This window comes from Carcharhinus amblyrhynchos, chromosome 8 (genome assembly GCF_965287045.1).
Source record: "Carcharhinus amblyrhynchos chromosome 8, sCarAmb.v2.hapA, whole genome shotgun sequence".
Classification (NCBI taxonomy): domain Eukaryota; kingdom Metazoa; phylum Chordata; class Chondrichthyes; order Carcharhiniformes; family Carcharhinidae; genus Carcharhinus; species Carcharhinus amblyrhynchos.
Genome location: NC_137331.1, coordinates 57,376,104 through 57,396,043, shown reverse-complemented (window position 1 = coordinate 57,396,043; position 19,940 = coordinate 57,376,104). Strand labels below are relative to the sequence as shown.

General features: G+C 42.0%; 1 protein-coding gene across 2 annotated transcripts in view; it reads left to right on the top strand.

Moving 5' to 3' along the window:
* The window catches only part of c8h8orf34 (chromosome 8 C8orf34 homolog), a 376,587-nt gene extending 366,871 nt beyond the window's left edge, over positions 1-9,716 (top strand). For both annotated transcript variants that reach the window (XM_080194886.1, XM_080194885.1), the window contains one exon: positions 8,726-9,716. In XM_080194886.1, the coding sequence (XP_080051012.1) occupies positions 8,726-8,733 (8 nt within the window). In that variant the 3' untranslated portion in view covers positions 8,734-9,716. The remainder of the gene's footprint in view (positions 1-8,725) is intronic.
* The last annotated feature ends 10,224 nt before the right edge of the window (positions 9,717-19,940 follow it).

The following is a 19,940-nucleotide window of genomic DNA, read 5'->3' as shown; positions in this document are numbered from 1 at the left end:
CCTTGGATCCCATGCCCCCTCACTTTCTCAATAAGCCTTGCATGGGGGACCTTATCTAACGCCTTGCTGAAGTCCATATCAACCAAATCCGCCGCTCTTCCTTCGTCAATGTGTTTAGTCACATTTTCAAAAAACTCAACCAGGCTCATAAGGCACGATCTGCCTTTGACAAAGCTGTGCTGACTACTTTTAATCCTACTATACTTCTCTAAATGTTCAGAAATCCTGTCTCTCAGGATCTTTTCCATCAACTTACCAACCACTGAGGTCAGACTCACCGGTTGATAATTTCCTGGGCTATCTCTATTCCTTTTCTTAAATATAGGAACCACATCTGCAATCCTCCAGTCCTCTGGACTTCGCCTGTCTCCATCGATGACGCAAAGATCATCACCAGAGACTCTGCAATCTCTTCCCTCACCTCCCACAGTAACCTGGGATACATCCCATCCGATCCCGGCGACTCATCTATCTTGATGTGATTCAAAAGCTCCAACACATCCTCTTTCTTAATGTCCACATATTCAAGTTCTTCAGTCCACCGCAAGCCTGCACTACAACCACCAAGATCTTTTTCCACCGCGAATACCAAAGTAAAGTATTCATTGAGCACTTTGGTCCATTGATTGTGCTGTAATTTCCAGAATCAGTCTATGAGCATAATAGGCATGAGCACAACCTTTGTGCAACAAGGGAATTCAAGTCTTTTGGGAGTGGCAAAGGGAGGAAACTTACTGCTGCTGACACTGTCATCCCAAGGATGTAAATAGAATAAAGATATTGGAGCAAGTGGCTCCTGGAGCACAAGGGAATGGGAGGAGCAGAGAATGGCTGAACACACTCCTGTTTTCTGCTGAGGCTGTGGAGTTGGGTTCCTTTGGCTGAGGAGGCCACAGACTGCAGTCCTAGGAAAAGGGTGTTCAATGAGTAACATGCCTACGCACCTGATTTCTTCCCCAAACTGTGCAGAAGTTGGAGAGGGTCACAAGTGAGGCCACATCCTTCAAATGCAGCAGCATCAGGATGCTTTCTCTGTTTTGAAGGACAGAATTCAGAATGCTGAAACCGAGACTGATAGCTGCATGTACAGCTGTGTCCCATTTTGTTTTACTGTTTTGAAACAATATGGCTCTCCAGGGGAGAACACTCAAGCAGATGTGCCATGGGCCATATCCATGAACTCAGACACAATAACCAGCCAAAACTTGGCCTAGACATATGCAATGCATTTGAGTGTCTTGTACCTGTCCAGCACCATTCAGAGCATGCCAGGAAAATCATTGCCATGCTGTCATATGGATTGTGGAAATACGGTTCAACTCACGATAACAAAATGAATTCAATATGTATTCATGTTAAAGAAATACAGAAAAACTAGCAGCGGAGAATATGTCCAAAAGAATTAAGATTTCAAAGAAGTTAAAATGAAATGGGGAAAACAAGCATACAAGCGAGAGCTAAAGCATGAGCACTGGGTTAATAAGAGAGTTAATAAGTTACAGACACCCAATGCGTATGAGGTAATATGGTGAATAAAGTTACAATAATAGTTGAACCCAACCTACCCAATATTAATGGATATGTAACAATCATGGTACAACTGCGCTGCCTAATGCACTGAAGATGCTGTTCACTTTGGATAGACTTTGGGCTGCTGATTGGTGGATCTCTCTCACTGCCCAACAAAGTCCTTACCAGGCAGTCAGATTCATTCCAAGGTTTGATTTCCACATGGAGAGTGAATTGTAACATTTGGGCCAGTACTGAAAGGCACCTGTAGGTTTTGTATAGAGAGGAGGTAACTGGAGGGAGTTGGGGTTGGTGAAATCTGGAACCGAGCCAGGTGTTAGGATTTAAAGGCCACACATACATTTCTATAGAAATTTATTTTTATTATTCTCTGAGGTTTGCTGCAGTCCTTGTAAAATTCCCTGTCAGATCACTCAAGTATAAATAAAGTAGGAGATGGAAGTCCTTATAATATTGTTTCTTGGATTTTCGGACGGCCATTGACAAATGTCTGCATCAAAATAGATAGGTCATGTTCCAATTCCAGTTCTCTTCCTGCACCTAGTGGTGCACTAAAGTAAATTTTTGTCTGTTTCCTTAGCTAGTTATTCCCAGAACAGTTGACTAGTCTATCACCAAGGGCCTATAGTTCGAGGGGCGCCACTCACATCAAGTGTGGCTGACCAGAAGTCTCTCTTACATTTATCACCTGCCATTGGCATTTTGAAAGGATTTGTATGTTGGCGTATAACCTGTTTGACCACACTATGAATGCTCCTTCCTTGGCCATCAAGCTCTGAGGTGGGACTTGAACCCTGAGCTCTGGCTCAGAGGCACCACTCGCTATGCCACAAAACCTCCTAATGGTCATAATCCCACCATGCTTCTTTCCAGGGCAATTTGAGATTTTGAATTCAGTTAGAATATAGGTACAACCTAACTGGTGTTGAAAATAAATCGATTCCCTAATGTTCTTTAAAGAGGGAAACTCAGTGGGTGGGATTTTCTGGCCCATCTGCCTGTGGGATCATCCAGTCCTGCCAAAGTCAATGGACTTTTGACAAGCTCACCGCATTTGCTGTTCAGGGGCAGGAAAATCTTGGCCAATGTCTTCTCAGGGCTGACCTATGTATGATTCCTATACCATGCTTGACTTTTAAACTGACTTCTGAAATGGCCAAGCATATCACTTGTATCTAACCAGACCAGCAAAAGATGGACAGGATATCGGGTATGGTAGCACAGTGGTTATGTTATCAGATTGGGGATCCAGGAGCCTGGATTGTTAATTCAGAGACAGGAATTTAAATCCTGTTATTTCAGTTATGGATTTAATTAAGTCTGAACAAAGCAACCATTGGTAATGGTGACGATGAAACATCTGGATTGTCATGAAAACTTATCTGGTCCATTAATGGCCTTTACACGCAGGTTTCTTAGCTATTTTGATCCCTAGATCACACCCTCCTATCTCAATGTCCTGCCCACCCCCAATCCATCCTGTTATCAAAATTAACTCACCTGTTTTCTCTATAAAAATAGTTCTACAATTAAACACACATTTATTAATATTTTTATTTTAATTACTTAACATGAAACTTTGTCCTGGTGCTGAGCAACAATCCTGTTCAGATGTGGAGGTATTATTAACAAGCATACACACATCAGCTGGTCGGTACTTACTTACTGGCCTGCACTTTGTTTCCATTGGTATCGTTGCTACTTCACGCAAACAGGTCAAACTTAATAGAACTAACACTTCCAATGCTGCAGGAATAGTGGATTTTCAGCAGTGATTTGACAGAAGGTGGCAGCTTAGCTTCATTAATGGGGCTTGTAGCCCAGAGCGTGCAACAGATTGTTTATTATGAATGTCAGTAATGCCAGCTTAATCCACATCTCAAGAATCAAAATATTTCTTACCAATACCCCTGCCATCATTCCCACCCCAAGTGGGTCAACATATTTTCAATTTTCCAACATGGATGAACAAAGCAAGACTGAAATTTATCTAGAAGTCATGGCCTTATTGTCTCCAGGAGAGTTGCTCGCATTGCTTTGTGTACCACTGTCTCCAAGTGTGCTCATCACCTTCAGGTACTACTTCACAGTGACTCACCTTTGTGAAAATCCTGGCTGCTACTAATAGAAGCGGTCCACTTTCCCCTGACCTCAAATACTGCAGTATGGCACTTTGCCATTTAAACATGTCTTTCACCATATTTCATTAGCTAAAATAAGGAACTACTTTTATTCACACATTGGTGAAAACCTTAAAACTAACTCACAGACTGTGGATCCCCAGTTGAGAATGACTGCTTTAGGGAATGAAATCTGCCCTCTTGATCTGGTCTGGCATCTATGTGACTCTGGGTCCACAGCAATGTGGTTGACTCTTAACTACCCTCTGACATGGGCCAGCAAACAATTCAGTTGTATCAAAACTGCAATGAAAATGCATTAGAGCTGTCCCACAGACTAATTAAGAGACAGCCTAACATAATCATGCCCATTGAATTACTCCTTTCCGCTCCAAACTCCTCCATCACCATCCCTCCGTTGTCACACTAGCAAGACAGACATATAACCTAGTGCTGTATCCTGGCATACAGTTGGGAGGAAGTGTCCTGGGAGTCTTCAATATTGACTCAAGTCCTCATTAAGTCTCACGGCATCAGTCAAACATGGGCAAGGAAACCTTCTGCTGTTGACAACCTACCTAAGCTGATGAATAGGAACTCCTCAATGTTCAACACCCCTCGGAAGAAGTACTGAGGCTAACAAGGCCACAGAATCTAATCTGTTGAGGATTGAGACTAGCTAATGGGGTGTGCTTGGTCAGATTGGATTGCTGAAGACAGGATTTGCCTCAATGTCCATCACCAAATGTGGCCCTAAAGCAGCATTACTGAAGGAGATATCTCCTATGCTGGGTCAGTGGCAGCTGAGGAGAGAACCAACAAGAGGGAAAAATCAATTTGACTTTGTCCTCACCAATCTACCTGTTACTGATGCATCTGTCTATGATGGTATTGAAAGGAATGATTATCACACAGTCCTTGCGGAGGTAAAGTCCTGTTTTCACACTGTGGATATGCTGTATTGCAATGTGTGACACTACAACTGTGCTAAATAGGATATATTCAGAACAAATCTAACAGGTTAAAATTGGGCATCCAACAGGTGCTGTGGACCCTCTGCTGTAGCAGAATTGTATTTCATATTCATTATTATTAAACCAATCAATCTTGGTTCAACTGAGGAATTAAGCAGAAGATGTCAAGAGCAACACCAGCTTAAAAATGAGCTGCTAACCTGGTGAAGCTACAACACAACACTACGTGCATGTTTAACAGCAGAAGCAGCATGCAGAAGGTGGACTAAGCAATCCCACAGCTGATGGATCATATCAGAACTAGTGCCACATTCACTCATGAGCAGTTAAACATCTAACCAGCAGATGAGGCCCCATGAACATTATCATCCTCAATTGCGGTGGAGCCCAGCAAGTGAATGCAAAATACAAGGCTGAAATATTTGTGAACAACTTCAGCCAGATCTGCCAAGTGAATGATCCAACTCAGCTTTCTCCTGAGGTCTCCAGCATCATATATATAAAGCCATCTGGTTCACTAAGTCCTTTAGGTAGGAAAACTGCTGTCCTTACCTGATCTGGCCAACGTATGACTCCAGGGCCACAACTGTGTAGTTGACTCTCAACTCCTCTCTAAGGGCAACTAGGGGTGGGCAATAAATGCTGGCCAGCCAGTGATGCCCAGGTCCCATGAATGAATATAAAAAAACTTCAGCAAATTCAATTCATGACTGTGGGTTATGAAGAAATGGTTGCATTCACTGGATACTGCAAAAGCTATAGATTTTAACAACATTCCAGCCGTACGACTCAGGGCTCGTGCTCCAGAACTAAATACACCCATAGCCAAACTGTTCCAGTACAAGGGCAGCACTGGCCAGTACCTGACAGTTTGGAAAATTTCCCAGGCATATCCTGTCTTCAGCAATCCAATCTGGTCAAGCACACCCCATTAGCCTAGTCTCAATCCTCAACAAAGTGATGGAAGGTGTCATCAACCTTGCTAACAATAAACACTTGCTCCTCAATAACCTGCGAACTGATTCCCAATTTGAGTTCCACAAGGTCATTCAGCTCAAGACTCATCACAGCCTTAGCACAAACATGAGCAAAAAAGCTGCATTCTAGCAGTCAGAAGAGAATGACTGCCTTTGATGTCAGAGCTGCTTTTCACTGAGTATTGCATCAAGGAGCCCCAGCAAAACTGAAGTTAAAAGGAATCTGGGGAAAATTCTCCATTGGAAAGCAAAGATGATTGCAATTGTTAGAGGCAATCATTTCAGTTCCAGGATACCACTGCAGAAGTTATCACATAAGCAAATGCAGATTCATTAAGGAAAGCCAGCATGCATTTCCTCAGGGAAAATCATGTTTCTTAAGGAAAAATCATGAAAATTGCTAAATCACTGCCTCAGGAAAGTGACACTTTCTTCACGGAGCACAAATCTTGTTCTCTGTCAAGAAATCAGTGTTCATCCTCCTGCCAAACAACAACAAGGACACTAGCAATCAGCTAGTCCATAGCAGGGGCTCAGAGCTGCTCAATATGGTCCTGCAGGATTATCTGCATTCTCCCACAGTGAAACCCAACAGGCTGCCACCAGCCGTGCTATGGCACTGTGCAGGAACACAAGGACAGAAGAGCACATGGAAAACTGGTAAAAAGAGAATGCACAAGACATGATTCCATTTGGTTTGGAATGTTTATATCATGGTGACTTTTATTTTTGTATTATCATTTATATAATGGCTAATTACACAGGGAAGGTAATGTGTCAATACATTTGGGAATGAGGTTACTGGGATCACATACAGATGAGTGCTTCAACCAGAAAGAGGCTGCTGAATTGTGTCTTTCCTTCATTTCCCACTTAATCCTGCTCTCTCCATGGTCCTGTTACTCCGCTGTTCACCGTTAGCTGAAACTTGAAACACTTACTTGCAGAATGATAGCAACAGCTAGAAGGAATCAAACTACTAAATTGTACATAGGGATGATCCATTTAAATATCGTCCTTCTCACTGGCTGAGCATGTGTCCAACTATGCAAAATTAAGAGAAGATTAAAAGAACTGGGGTACACAATTGAAAAATGAGAGGTCTCTCATTTAAGACAGAAATGAGGAGAAATCTTTCCCCTCAGAGGGTTACTAGTCTATGGAATTCTCTTCCCCAGAAAACAGTGGAGACTGTGACACTGAAAATATTCAACGCTGAGTTGGAAAGATTTTTGATTGACAAGGGACTCAAGCAGTGGGGCCCACAGGAAAGTGGAGTTGAAACCACAAACAGATCAGCCATGATCTTATTGAGAGCAGGCTTGTGAGGTTGAATGGTTTCCTGATGCTAATTCTTGTATTTTGTCAGCCGGCATATGTAAAATTTAAAAACAATTTGGAGACAGAAAATCTCGACCTACCACTTAGTTGTTAATAATTGGAAAATGTAAATATTCTAACTTGTAAAAATTATAAGATATAGCGACAGATAGAAAAAAAAATAGAAATATACATCCAACATCCAGACACCAGACATAAACAGGGGAATATTCCCACCTTGCCCACCATGGGAATCATAGTGGGCAGGGGACAGACCATGCAAAGGTCCATTGACCTTGGGCAGGATTTTCCAATTTTAGGGTGAGTGCAGCCGGAAAATCCCGCTCTAAATATTTGGGCTCTAAGATTGCACGGAACCAGTATCCTCAAAGAAATGCTATGGATTCAACTCTTGCAACCATCAATCCACTTTAAGTTTGCTATATTCTTAGCCACGGAATAAGCTTATTTCATACTCAATGTAGTACAATTGGTGAATAACACGGTAGGAGTGTGCAAGATCGCCGAACTCCTGTTCACTACCAGACCAGGATCTCCTAACGCAGAACGAGTATCCTATTTAAACCGCCCTGTTGCCTGCAGCCAAAGTGCACCTCCCCTTTAAGAGATTCTAACTGCCTTTAAGCAGAATCTATGAAACTTGGTTGTCTGCCCTCCCAAATAGACATGCAGTGAATGAACAGCATGATCAGCACTGGCTACAAGCCTGAGTCACTGTAATTAGCTCCCTGCACCAATTTCACATCCTGACTTGGGCAGATGCCATCACTCTTTAATTGCCACATCATGGAATTCCCTATCCAATATCATCATGGGAGCCAGCCTTACCATAGGAATTGAGGTGGTTAAAAGAAAAGGTAGTCATCATTACCTTCTGAGGGATATAATGAACCTGAACAAGTGCTGTTCAAATCCTGAGAATAAAAAGCTTCATGCAGTAATACTATAACTGGATGTTAATTCAATTTACTTCATTTAAGCTGTACAGTTTTAATAGTGTTGCCACATTCCTAATGTCATTAGATGTGGAGTTGTACTCCATCCATGGATTCCTACCTTAACTATAGCAGAAGGCCAGAACTGGTCAGAGTAAGATTGGGAATGGGTATCCCAGGTCCTGACCTTAGCTGGCAAATCCTGATTAGGCTTATAAGGATTGCAACTTCCTTCTGCCCCTTTTAAAGCAAGCCATGTGCAAGAGGATAGAGTTGATTGTGGGATCTCCTACACTGTTGAGTTACTGTTTTTTCAACCTGTAATTGGAGCCAGCATAACATTGGAAATTGGTAGATCCTTTAAGTGTACCTTGGTGACTGGGTTTCAAAGAGGTAAGTTTAAAATAAAAGCAGAAAGCTCTAGAAAAACTCAACAGGTCTGGCAGCCTCTGTGGGGAGAGAAAAGAATTAACACTTTGAGCCCAAAATGACCCTTCCTCAGAGGCTTCCTGTACTTGTGTAACTGAAAGCTTTGTTGTTCAGCTTGTGCACGAATTCTCAACAGCAATGCACACCAATACTTGAGATGTATCCAAACGAATGAGATGTTAACACTATAGATAAAGGCAAAGTACTGCGGATGCTGGAATCTGAAACAAAAACAGAAAGTGCTGGAAAAACTCAGCAGGTCTGATAGCATCTGTAGAGAAAGAATAGAACCAACGTTTCGAGGCTGGATAACCCAAATGTAACTGCCATAATTGGTGCCCATGAACTTGCTGTTTCAAGATTATTGCCGGAATTTTGTTTAGAACAGTAGCAATATCTGTACTTTCTGTTTCTTCAAGGTTTATGACCGAAAGCAGTGACCTTCAAGATAGACTTGACACCAATTATGCAACTGAAGGCAAAGGGAAAGTTTGAATATCTTCTTTATATTGAATTAAAGCTACACAATTTTTAAATATTTTATAAGTACAATCACTGTTAATGAGAAATTATAGAAGGAATATATTAGAATATGCCTTGCACTCACTGTGGCCTATTGCAATAAATCATTTCAATCAAGTATTGAGGGTATCTAAAATTCTGTTAGAAAACCATGTAGCCTACACTGGGGAAATTTTAATATTTAATACAATGCATTGTCATAAATGTTTATTGTACAATCACATTTATTTCTACAGATCTTATGTAAATCATCGGTATCAATTGGATATCTATTCATTAAGTAGAGTAAATATTTTTCATTTAGGAAGTTTACAGTAGACCTCAAACAACAGATCTATCTCTATAGTCAATTTATTGCTGATTAATGGTTGATATGTTGGTCTCTCCTTTAGCTATAATTAATATAAATAATGATAAAAGCTTTTACTTGATTCAAAAAACTGGTATGTTTGGCAAAATAGCAATGTGTTTTTATTTTGTAATTAAGCTGTAAAATAAAACTTGAGAACAAAAAAACTATTGATTTAGATATCTAGGCAGTTATCGTAGTTTCCTTGATTGTCAAGAATTACATGATGAGAATTAAAGTAAACTATTGAAAGCCATAGTACAAAGTCCTGTTGGATACTGTTATATTTTCCTCCTGCTTTTATTGGAAAAAATCTGATCACTTTTCTGCAACCTAAAACTTCCAAATGCAAAATTCTGTCATTATTTTCTCACTTGCTACAACACAGTTTGAAATGCATACTATGCTTTTAAGTACATGGGTACACTCTAAGGATTAAATGCAATTGTATTATGCTACATTAAAAGATATTTTCATCCTATGATTGCAATCATTTTTTCTATCATAGAAGACAGTTTTCCTCTAATTGCTCTGGAGCGCAAAGCCCAGCAGTTACATCATGTATAAGTCAAATTCTTTCCTGGGATCATGCGTGCAATGACCACCAGAATATATAGGATCAGTGGGCTGTTTCCTAGTTAAGTACTGTCAGCTGACAGCCAAAATACTGGAGATGTTCATCTATAATTCCCACCAGCTTCCACAGGTGAGAGTATCCTCCCACATTCAACATTGCTCATCTCCTAGATGTATTTTAGTGGCCTCTATTGTGAGAAGGTTGACATTATCTATAATTGAAAACATTTAGAATTACCTTGCCTTTGGGGTTCAAACCATTTACCTGGCTTGATCTCAACGTCCAGGTGGGGTGTCAGTGACCTTATCTGAGGCAAGGTCCCTGAAACAATGAGACCAGAAGCTCCGTCATCAGGACGGAACCCATGATATTAGGCATGCTTTTCCAAAAGAAAACAGGACATTTTCCCATTGTTTTTTTTGGGCAAGCTTAGTTGAATAAATTTACAGCAGTCTGTGTAGCACAGAAGCCGTCGGGATTTATAGTGGTAGTGGGGAGTGTGGGGGAGGATGGGGGGTGGGAGTGGAGTGGGGGGGTGGAGAGGGGGAGGATCCAAATCCCACCAAGATTGCACATGCCCATATCCCATTTACTAGAAGATCGCTTGACATGTGCCTCCACCACCCCCATACACACCACCACCACCACACCCCCTCCCCCCCCGGGTTGTCGGCCTTTCAATGCCAATTTCCGTTTTTGGCTGTCGGTTGACATTTCCTAGTCCCTTACCTTACTGAAGCAGCACAGCAGGCCAGCAAAATCGTGCCTTTGCAGTGTTACTATTCCCTGAAGAGATGCCAAGTCCATTGCTTCAAAACAACTGAATAAACTGAAGTTCTGTTTCAGTGGAGTTCAGATTTCTTTTACCTGTGCATTGGAATGTCCTTCTGTTATTCAGATTGTTTCTCTTCCTGTGGTTTGGACAGTACTCTTCTCCATGACTTCTTCGATGCTGGAGAATTAATGCTGAGCTCAAGACTATATCAATGACATTACCAGCATTCTGGAATAAGTATAATGATTTTGGTTATCCCCTCACTCCAATATTAAACATTTTGAAAACAAAATTATCTCAAAGAACTGTTTTTAGCATTCAAAAATGTTAGAGGTCAATCACGAGGGGCATAGTTATAGAGTAAGGGGCAGGAGATTCCGAGATTATTTGAGGAAAAAAAATCAGAGGGTGGTGGGAATGTGGAATGCGTTGCTGGAAGGTAGTGGAGGCTGGAAACCTTACAACATTTAAAAAAATATTTGGATGAGACAAATGTAGGAAAATGAGGTTAATGCACCTTTAGTGGTAGTAACTTCAGTGCAGGCTCGAAGGGCCTTTTCTGTGTTGTATGATGCTCTAACTCCAAAATGGCACAGTAGCACAGTGGTTAGCACTGCTGCTTCACAGCTCCGGGCATTTGGTTTGATTCCCGGCTTGGGTCACTGTCTGTGTGGAGTTTGCACATTCTCCTTGTGTCTGCGTGGGTTTGCTCCACTTTCCTCCCACAGTCCAAAGATATGCAGGTTAGGTTGATTGGCTATGCTAAAATTGCCCCTTAGTGTCCTGAGATGCGTAGGTCAGAGGGATTAGTGGGTTAAAATGTGTAGGGATGTGGGGGTAGGGCTTGGGTGGGATTGTGATCGGTGTAGACTCAATGGGCCGAATGGCTTCTTTCTGTACTGTAGGGATTCTACGATTCTAAAACAGGAATTGCAAAAGGTTCTGTTCAGTGAAGTTATGCGTGACGAGCAGAGGGAGGCTTCCTCATTAGAAAGGCAAAGCTGTAGAAAGTGAATGGAGAGTGAAGAGCGCTCGCAAAAAGCCAGAGGTTCAAGGTGACCAGATGGTTGATGATTCGTTACTATGGGTGTGTGGAACAGTGGTTTCTATTGGCAAAGCTGGGTATCTGAGAGATTGTGTAAAAGGAGAAGTTTGAATACACATGGTGGTCCAAGACAGAGGAATACAGGAAGGAGAGGTTGAAACCCTGGAGATGAATCCTTGGTGAAGCCATAGAAACCCTACAGTGCAGAAAGAGGCCATTTGGCCCATCGAGTCTGCACCGACCACAATCCCACCCAGGCCCTACTCCCATATCCTTACACATTTACCCACTAACCTATGCATCTCAGGAGCAATTTTAGTATAGCCAATCAACCTAACGTGCACATCTTTGGACTGTGGGAGGAAACCGGAGCACCTGGAGGAAACCCACACAGACACGAGGAGAATGTGCAAACTCCACACAGACAGTGACCCAAGCCAGGAATCGAACCCAGGTCCCTGGAGCTGTGAATGTAGCCAATGTGCTACCATGCCGCCCACATCTGAGGGAGAACATTGTTTGGGAAAAGATTCCAAAGTGTGTTTTTGGAGAGTGAGGATTGAAACCCTCCTATGGAAGACAGAACTCCAGTGACACCAGTTGGATTAAGTGTGAAAAGCACCTGCATTGGGATGGACATGCAATTGATGACAAATTCAGAATTGTTGTTTTTGGTGATATGTTGTCACTTGGTTTCAGAGTTTGGGGACTTCAATCAGACCAAGCTCAAGAGTGTACTACCAAGTTACCACCAACATGTCTCCTGTTCCACCAGAGACCCAAATGTCCTGGACTGCTACTACACAAATATCAAACATGTCTACCACTCTATCACTGGCCCATACTTTGGCAACTCAGACCACAAGGCCTTGTTCCTGCTCCTGGCTTACAAGCAAAAACTGAAGTGGGAGAATCTATCAAAGAAAGTTGTGCAATGTTGGTCTGAGAAATCGGATAATCTCCTACGGGACTGCTTGGAGTCAGTGACTGGTCAGTACTTAAAAACTCTACAATCAGCCTGAACAACTATGCCACTACAGTTATTGATTTCATTAGTAGGTGTGTAGAAGACTGTGTGCCAAAAAAGCAAATCCACATGTTGCCCAGCCGGAAACCATGGATGAACAGGGATATCCACTGTTTGCTGAAGTCCAGGTCTTCAAGTCAGGTGACCCTGATCTATACAAAAAACCAGATACGATCTAAGGTGATCCATCAAAGAGGCCAAAAGACAGCGCTGGACAAAGTTAGAGTCACAGGCTAGCCACACACACCCCTGCTAATTATGGCAAGGTCTGCAAGACTTAAAAGGCTACAAGATGAAGACATGCAAAATCGTTGGCTCCAACGCACCCTTTCCTGAACAGCTCAATGCATTCTAAGTCCCTTTTGAGCAAGAGATCTACGAGACTATGCCCTCCACCCTGGAAATCCTGGATGAACCTGTAACTGGGGTCACCATTGCAGCTGTCAGAGCAGCTTTCTTGAAGGTCAATCCATGGAAAGCAACTGGTCTGGATGGGGTACCTGGACAAACACTCAGATCCTGTGCAGATCAGCTGTGGGATACTGACAGACACCTTCAACCTCTCTTTACAACAATCTGAGGTCCCTATCTGCTTTAGGAAGATGACCATCATCCTGGTATCTAAGAAAAATCAAGCAGCATGTCTCAATGGCTATTCATCTGGTGGCTCTGATATCCATCATTATGAAGTGCTTTGAAAGCCTTGTCATTGGCATGAATCATTTCCAGCCTCCCGGACTACCTGGATCCACTACAGTTTGCCTACCACCATAACAGGTCCACAACAGACGTCATCTCCCTGGCCCTTCACTCAACTCTGGAACACCTAGATAACAAAGACGCCAATGTCACACTCCTATTTATTGACTACAGCTCAGCCTTCAACACTATTACTCCCATGAAACTCATCTCCAAACTCCGTGGCCTGAGTCTTCGTTCCTCCCTCTGCAACTGGATCCTGAACTTCCTAACTCACAGACCACATCAGTACGGATAGGCAACAACACCTCCTTCACGATCATCCTTAACACCGGTGCCCCACAAAGCTGTGTTCTCAGCCCTCTATTATATTCCTTATATACCTATGACTGTGTAGCCAAATTCCCCTCCAATTCGATTTTCAAATTTGTTGTCGACATTACCGTAGTGGGACAGTTCTCAAACAATGACGAGACAGAGTACAGGAATGAGATAGAGAATCTGATGAACTGGTGCGGCAACAATAATCTCTCAATGAAGGAGATTCTCATTGACTTCAGGAAGCGTAGAGAAGAACATGCCCCTATCTTCGTCAACGGGGACGAAGTAGAAAGAGTCAAGAGCTTCAAGTTTTAGATGTCCAGATCACCAGCAACTTGTTCATGCCGACACTATAGTTAAGAAAGCCCACCAACGTCTCTACTTTCTTAGAAGACTAAGGAAATTTGGCATGTCAGCTACAATTCTCACCAACATTTACAGATGCACCATAGGAAGCATGCTTTCTGGTTGTATCACAGCTTGGTAATGGCTCCTGCTCTGCCCAGGACTGCAAGAAAGTACAAAAGGTTGGGAATGTACCCCCAATCCATCACACAAACCAGCCTCCCATCCATTGACTCTGTCTACACTTCCTGCTACCTCAGCAAAGCAGCCAGCTTAATTAAGGACCCCATGCACTCCGGACATTCTCTCTTCCATCTTCTTCTGTCAGGAAAAAGATACAAAAGTCTAAGGTTACAAACCAACCAACTCAAGAACAGCTTCTTCCCTGCTGCCATCAGACTTTTGAATGGACCTACCTTGCAGTAAGTTGACTTTTCTCTGCACTCTAGCCATAACTGGAACATTACATTCTGCACTCTGTCATTTCCTTCGCTATGAATAATATGCTTTGTCTGTATAGTGCGCAAGAAACAATATTTTGTATGCTAATACATGTGACAATAATAAATCAAATCAAAGGTCAATCACATTGGTTTCCATGGTCTGTGTATTGACTCTGAACATTAGAACATGGATTTTGTAACTTGTCTGTATCTTTACATATTTGTGAAGGCATATGTGGTAAAGGAGTAGTTTTCTTGTCTAATAAATACTTTATTCCTTTGTGAAAAGTTCATAAGCTGACTCCTATGACTGTGTTCAGTAGTCACCATCTACATACCTAAACAAAAAGTAAAAGTTAGCCTTGGGATCAGACTTGTGGTCCATTAGTAACATCAGCTGGTATCATAGCAAAAGGACAAGTTCCTTTCTAATCTTTCTGATCCTGAATTATCCCATACGCGACCTTTAGTATAGGAAGATGAAATGGTCCAATTTGGGACTCTTGCTGCTTTGGTTTAATTCGACATTTCCCTTTAACTGTGTAGTTGGTGATTTCTCAAGTAATGCAGAGAGAGGCTGAATGAGTTTCCTGGCCAGTATTTAATCCATAACCAATATCATTGAAACAGTTTATCTGGTCTGTGGCCTCAATTTTACAATTGTAATGACAGCAAATCTGTCTGCATTTACCATCACTACTCTTGGGAAACTCAGCAATGTCTGGAGTTTGCTTTTGTGCAGTGGATATTCAGAATTTGCTGTCAGTGATTTTATTATGCTTCCCCATAGGGTGCACTAGTGAAGAATACAATCAATTAGTAATCATTCAACCTACAAGAAACTTCACCTTTTACAATAACAATCTTGCTGCTAAAAGCCAAAATGTTACACTCTGTTGAAAATGGTGTGGTTGGGGCTTTAACAATGTACAAAATTAACAAGTACTGTTCAACAAACTCTGGGCTACAAAAACAAATATTGCATTTGTGAACTATCAAATTTCTCCATTTTGATTAAAGAAAATTCACTGTTGTTCCATAACTATTTAAAATTGAGTTTATGAGATTGAAACTTCTAACTTAATACCATGTGTATAAAGTAAAAAAACAAAGTATATTTATTAGTCACAATTAAGGCTTATATTAACACTGCAATGAAGTTACTGTGAAATTCCCCTAGTCGCCATGCTCCAGCTCCAGTCAGTGTATCTAACCAGCATATCTTTTAAACTGTGGGAGGACACCGACGCACCCAGATGAACCCACACAGACGTTGGGAGAATGTACAAATTCCACACAGACAGTGACCCAAGCTGGGAATTGAACCCAGGTCCCTGGAATTATGAGGCAGCAGTGCTAATCACGGTGCCATTACAATATATATGTCCCAATCATTGATTTTGTTCTCTGTATGTTCTCTTATTGCCATGAATTCCTGGCCATGTCACGCTTAGCACAGAACATATTAGAGCAGGCTGGGGCCAGGGAATTATGGCTGAGATTTTAGCTGGTGCCAAACTTCATTGATAGCTTCCCAGCCACTGTTCCTGGATGTAATCTGATTCCTGACCTTAAGCCTATTTAAATGAGCATTTCCATTCAAAGCCAGTTCTCCCCTACTCCTGGATTTTCCAACCCTTGAGTACAATGGGAAACAAGCAAGAATCACTGCTGGTCTCCACAAACAGAGACCTGATGTGATGTCTACGCCAGGTGGGCTTGGAGACCATTGAGGCCTCTGGGTGGTGGGGACCTGATTGGGCATTGCCCATTTGGCAATGCTAGCTGGGGCATGAGGGTGTGGAACCTGAAGGGGGTGGAAAATAAGGGGATTGGAACATGATAGAGGGGGCCATGAGGGGTGGCATGAAGAGGAACAAGAAGGGGTCCGATTGGGTGAGTCTCACTGCCTAAAACTGGTGATCTTTGTTGGGGAGAGAGGTAGGTAAACATCCCTTCAATGGGAAGGGTTGGGTGGGTTCCCCAAGTCTGTGCGGAAAGGAGGGGAGTTTTCTCAATTTTAGTTTGGGACCAGAGCCCCCTTTATAAATGGCACCCAATTTCCATGAAGCCAAGCTTATCGACATGTTTAGGCCACATACCTCTTAGAACTGATGCGAGACTCACCACTCTCCCAATAAATGATGGTGGGAGTGATCTTACCTTTTCACCCTGCTGGCAGATGAGTGAAAGGTGGAAAATCAGCCTCATGCCCAATTTCTCACCTCTCGCAGTCTTACTGGATCCAGATATCTGGCAAGATCAGTCTTGCACCCAAAAATATTTAAATCTAGTTTAAATAACAATTAAATATTATTAGTGAGCCTGGAATGCAATCACCGATGAAGATCCTCACTGGCGAGGGTCACGTATGATCCCCATCAATGGGGACTTGACATGATGACTTCATTTGTAGGACTGGAAGCCATTGAGGCATGGGGGAGCAGTGTCCCTTGGGCAGTGCCAACCTGCCACTGCCAGCTGGGCATAGCCAGCCAGGCACCCTGGGTGGTGCCATAGGGCGAGGCTTGAGGGGGCGAGGCCACAATGGGGTAAAGCCTCAGGGGAAGTGGGGGGAATTTGCGTACTCTGCAATGGGGATTGGCTGGGGGTGGTGGAGGGGTGCACATGATTTTTTTTTGTGAACTCGTCCCCCCAAGTGTGGGAAAACTGCGATCTAATTTGGGCTGGACATCAGTTTTCTCACCCAAAATGACTCTTGGATCACAATCTCATGATCTCATCCCACCTGTCAATTGATGTGGCGAGGTGGTAAGATTGCGTGCAAAGCAAAAAACAGAAACATGCCTGTTTTCACAGCAGTTCCGATCTTACCAACCACTTTTTCCAGGGATGAACAGGTTTGCATACAAAATGGGTGAGACATGCATTAGCATACATTTGAATGAATTTCAATATCATTAGTGAGTTTGACATGTAATTGTGTCCTCTTTTCTTCCTTTAACCATCTCATCAATGAGGGCAAGAACTACAGCTGCTCTATATAATTGTGGTTCAGGAGGAGCAGTGACGAAAGTGAATGAAGAGGTGAATATCACTGAGCAACAACCTCTGTGTTTTGAATTCCATAGCTTGTAATTATTTATGTGTATGACTGATTAATTAAAGTCAGTTCAATGTAGAGAATAATTTTACATGTGACATGATTGAAGAGGAATTGGAAGATACAATTTATTACCCACATGCACCTAAGTACCTTTAGTTCATTAATTACAATTCCTTGCCCCAGAAAGCTCGGGAATGCCCTGACCCAGTCACACAGTACAGGCTGTAGTAATTGGCATATACCATGAATAACAATAATAACTGATACCTATATAACCTTAATGTACTATAATGTCCCAAGGCACTTTGCAGGTGATTTGTTAAGTATGACACCAAACCATAAAGGTATTAAGTCAGATGACCAAATACTTAGTTAAAGAGACAGATTTTATGAATAGTGATAGAAATAGTTTGCAGATTATGTAGCAACAGTGATTTAGCACAGGTTCCTTCGTTGAATAGGTGCAATTTCAAGTCACACACTGGCTACAAAATTCAGAATGATAAAACCCACCAAACTGAAGCAGACCAATGTGAAACAAATAATCCTGAGATTTGTCCTGAAAAACATTCAGACACAGGTGGCAGGTAGTCCTCAGATTTCTCAATAAAGATGGAGATTAAGCTATGTTAAATATTGGTCAATGTACATACATCTATATATATAAATATACAATATATATTTTATATATAATATATATATCATAGAAGACATAGTTTAGAATGTGGGGGTGGAGTGGGGGATATTTTGACATGGAAATCTGATGAACAGTCATACCAAAAGAGAACGGTTCCTGGATTTGACCGATCTAGATTAACTTAGCTGAAAAGCATTGGGAGTATTTCTTCAAACATTCTCCATCCTGCTATACTTTCTTTTAAAATCTCCAATAGGTTCAGTGAGAGTTGTATTTCAGTTCTGACATCAAGAAAATTTGTTGCTGACCCAAAGATTACTACACAATAATGACAACCTGTTAATGTGAAAATTGTTCAGCAGCTGTGGTGAGGCAGAGATCGCCTGTGAATTGTGAATCAGCACAAGCTGTTGGACAAATTGTGTTTCTTTGCCTTCTACCTGGCACCAAGAGCAGCTCGTCCTCAAGCCCATGAAAGTTTGATGTGGTTGCTACATATGCAATTTAATTGCCAAATAAATTTGCTGCGGAACATTACAGCTGGAACGTAACAGTGCAAGTATCTTTTTAACGAAGAAATTTATATTTCTCTAACGTCACTCAAGAGTTCTGCACCAGAGAAGGATCTGTGGAGTGTCATTCCAAAAAAAGTATTGAATTGGGAAAGATATTTACCTCTTAATTTTGTTGTTGCTTTTCTTTTCTATCTCTTATCTCTCTCAGGCAATTCAATCTTTCTCTCTCTTATTTCTCTTTCTCACTGAAAATATATGATCCTGAGGGGATTTCACAAGGCAGATGCTAAGAGGATGTTGCCTTTTATGAGAGAGACTAGGACAAGGGGACACCGATTAAAAATAAGAGGTCTCCCATTCAAGATGGAGAGAGAGGCACAGTGGCACAGTGGTTAGCACTGCTGCCTCACAGCACCAGGGACCTGGGTTCAATTCCTGGCTTGGATAACTGCCTGTGTGGAGTTTGCATGTTCTCCCTGTGTCTGCATGGGTTTCCTCTGTGCTCCTCTCACAGTCTGAATGACATGCTAGTTAAGTGTATTGGCCATGCTAAATTCTCTCTCAGTGTACTGAACAGGTGCCGGAGTGTGGCAATTAGAGGATTTTCACAGTAAGTTCATTGCAGTGTTAATGTAAGCCTACTTGTGCCACCAGTAAACTAAATTAAAGATAAGATTTTTTTTCTCTGAGTGTTAGATGGTGAGAATCTCCTACCGTGGGAACATTGGAGCCTGAGTCTTCTGCCAGAAATGTACACCCAAAGTTCAGGCACATGTCGACCCAGAAGCATATGCCAAGATTGCATAAGAAGACATAGAGTGCATGTCCCAACAGCATCACGCACTTACGGATAACAGGCTGATTGGCAAGGTGTTCTTTAAATTTGAACTGCAACCTTGATCCAGGGTGAAATAAAAGATCAGTGCTCAAATAAAATTAACAAATGTGTCTGGAGACTGAGGTCTGGAATGATTGTGCTGTGCTGCCTATTGAATATTTTTAAGGCTGAGTTAGATAGTTTGTTTCTTGATTGACAAGGGAATCAAGGACTATAGGGAGTAAAGAGGAAAGTAGAGTTGAGGCTCAATCAGATCATCCATGATCTTAACAAATGGCAGAGCAAGGTCGGGGAACAGAATCATTAACTCCTGCTTTGTGTTTTCATATAATTTAACTCTCATTCCCCATATTCCCTTCTCTGTAATTTCTCTGTTTCTCTCATAGTACTTATTTAGTTAACGAGTTCATGTCTCGATCCAATTGTTTACTAAGATCCTTGTTGCCCTATTGCTCTTCCAGTACCTTTCAGAGC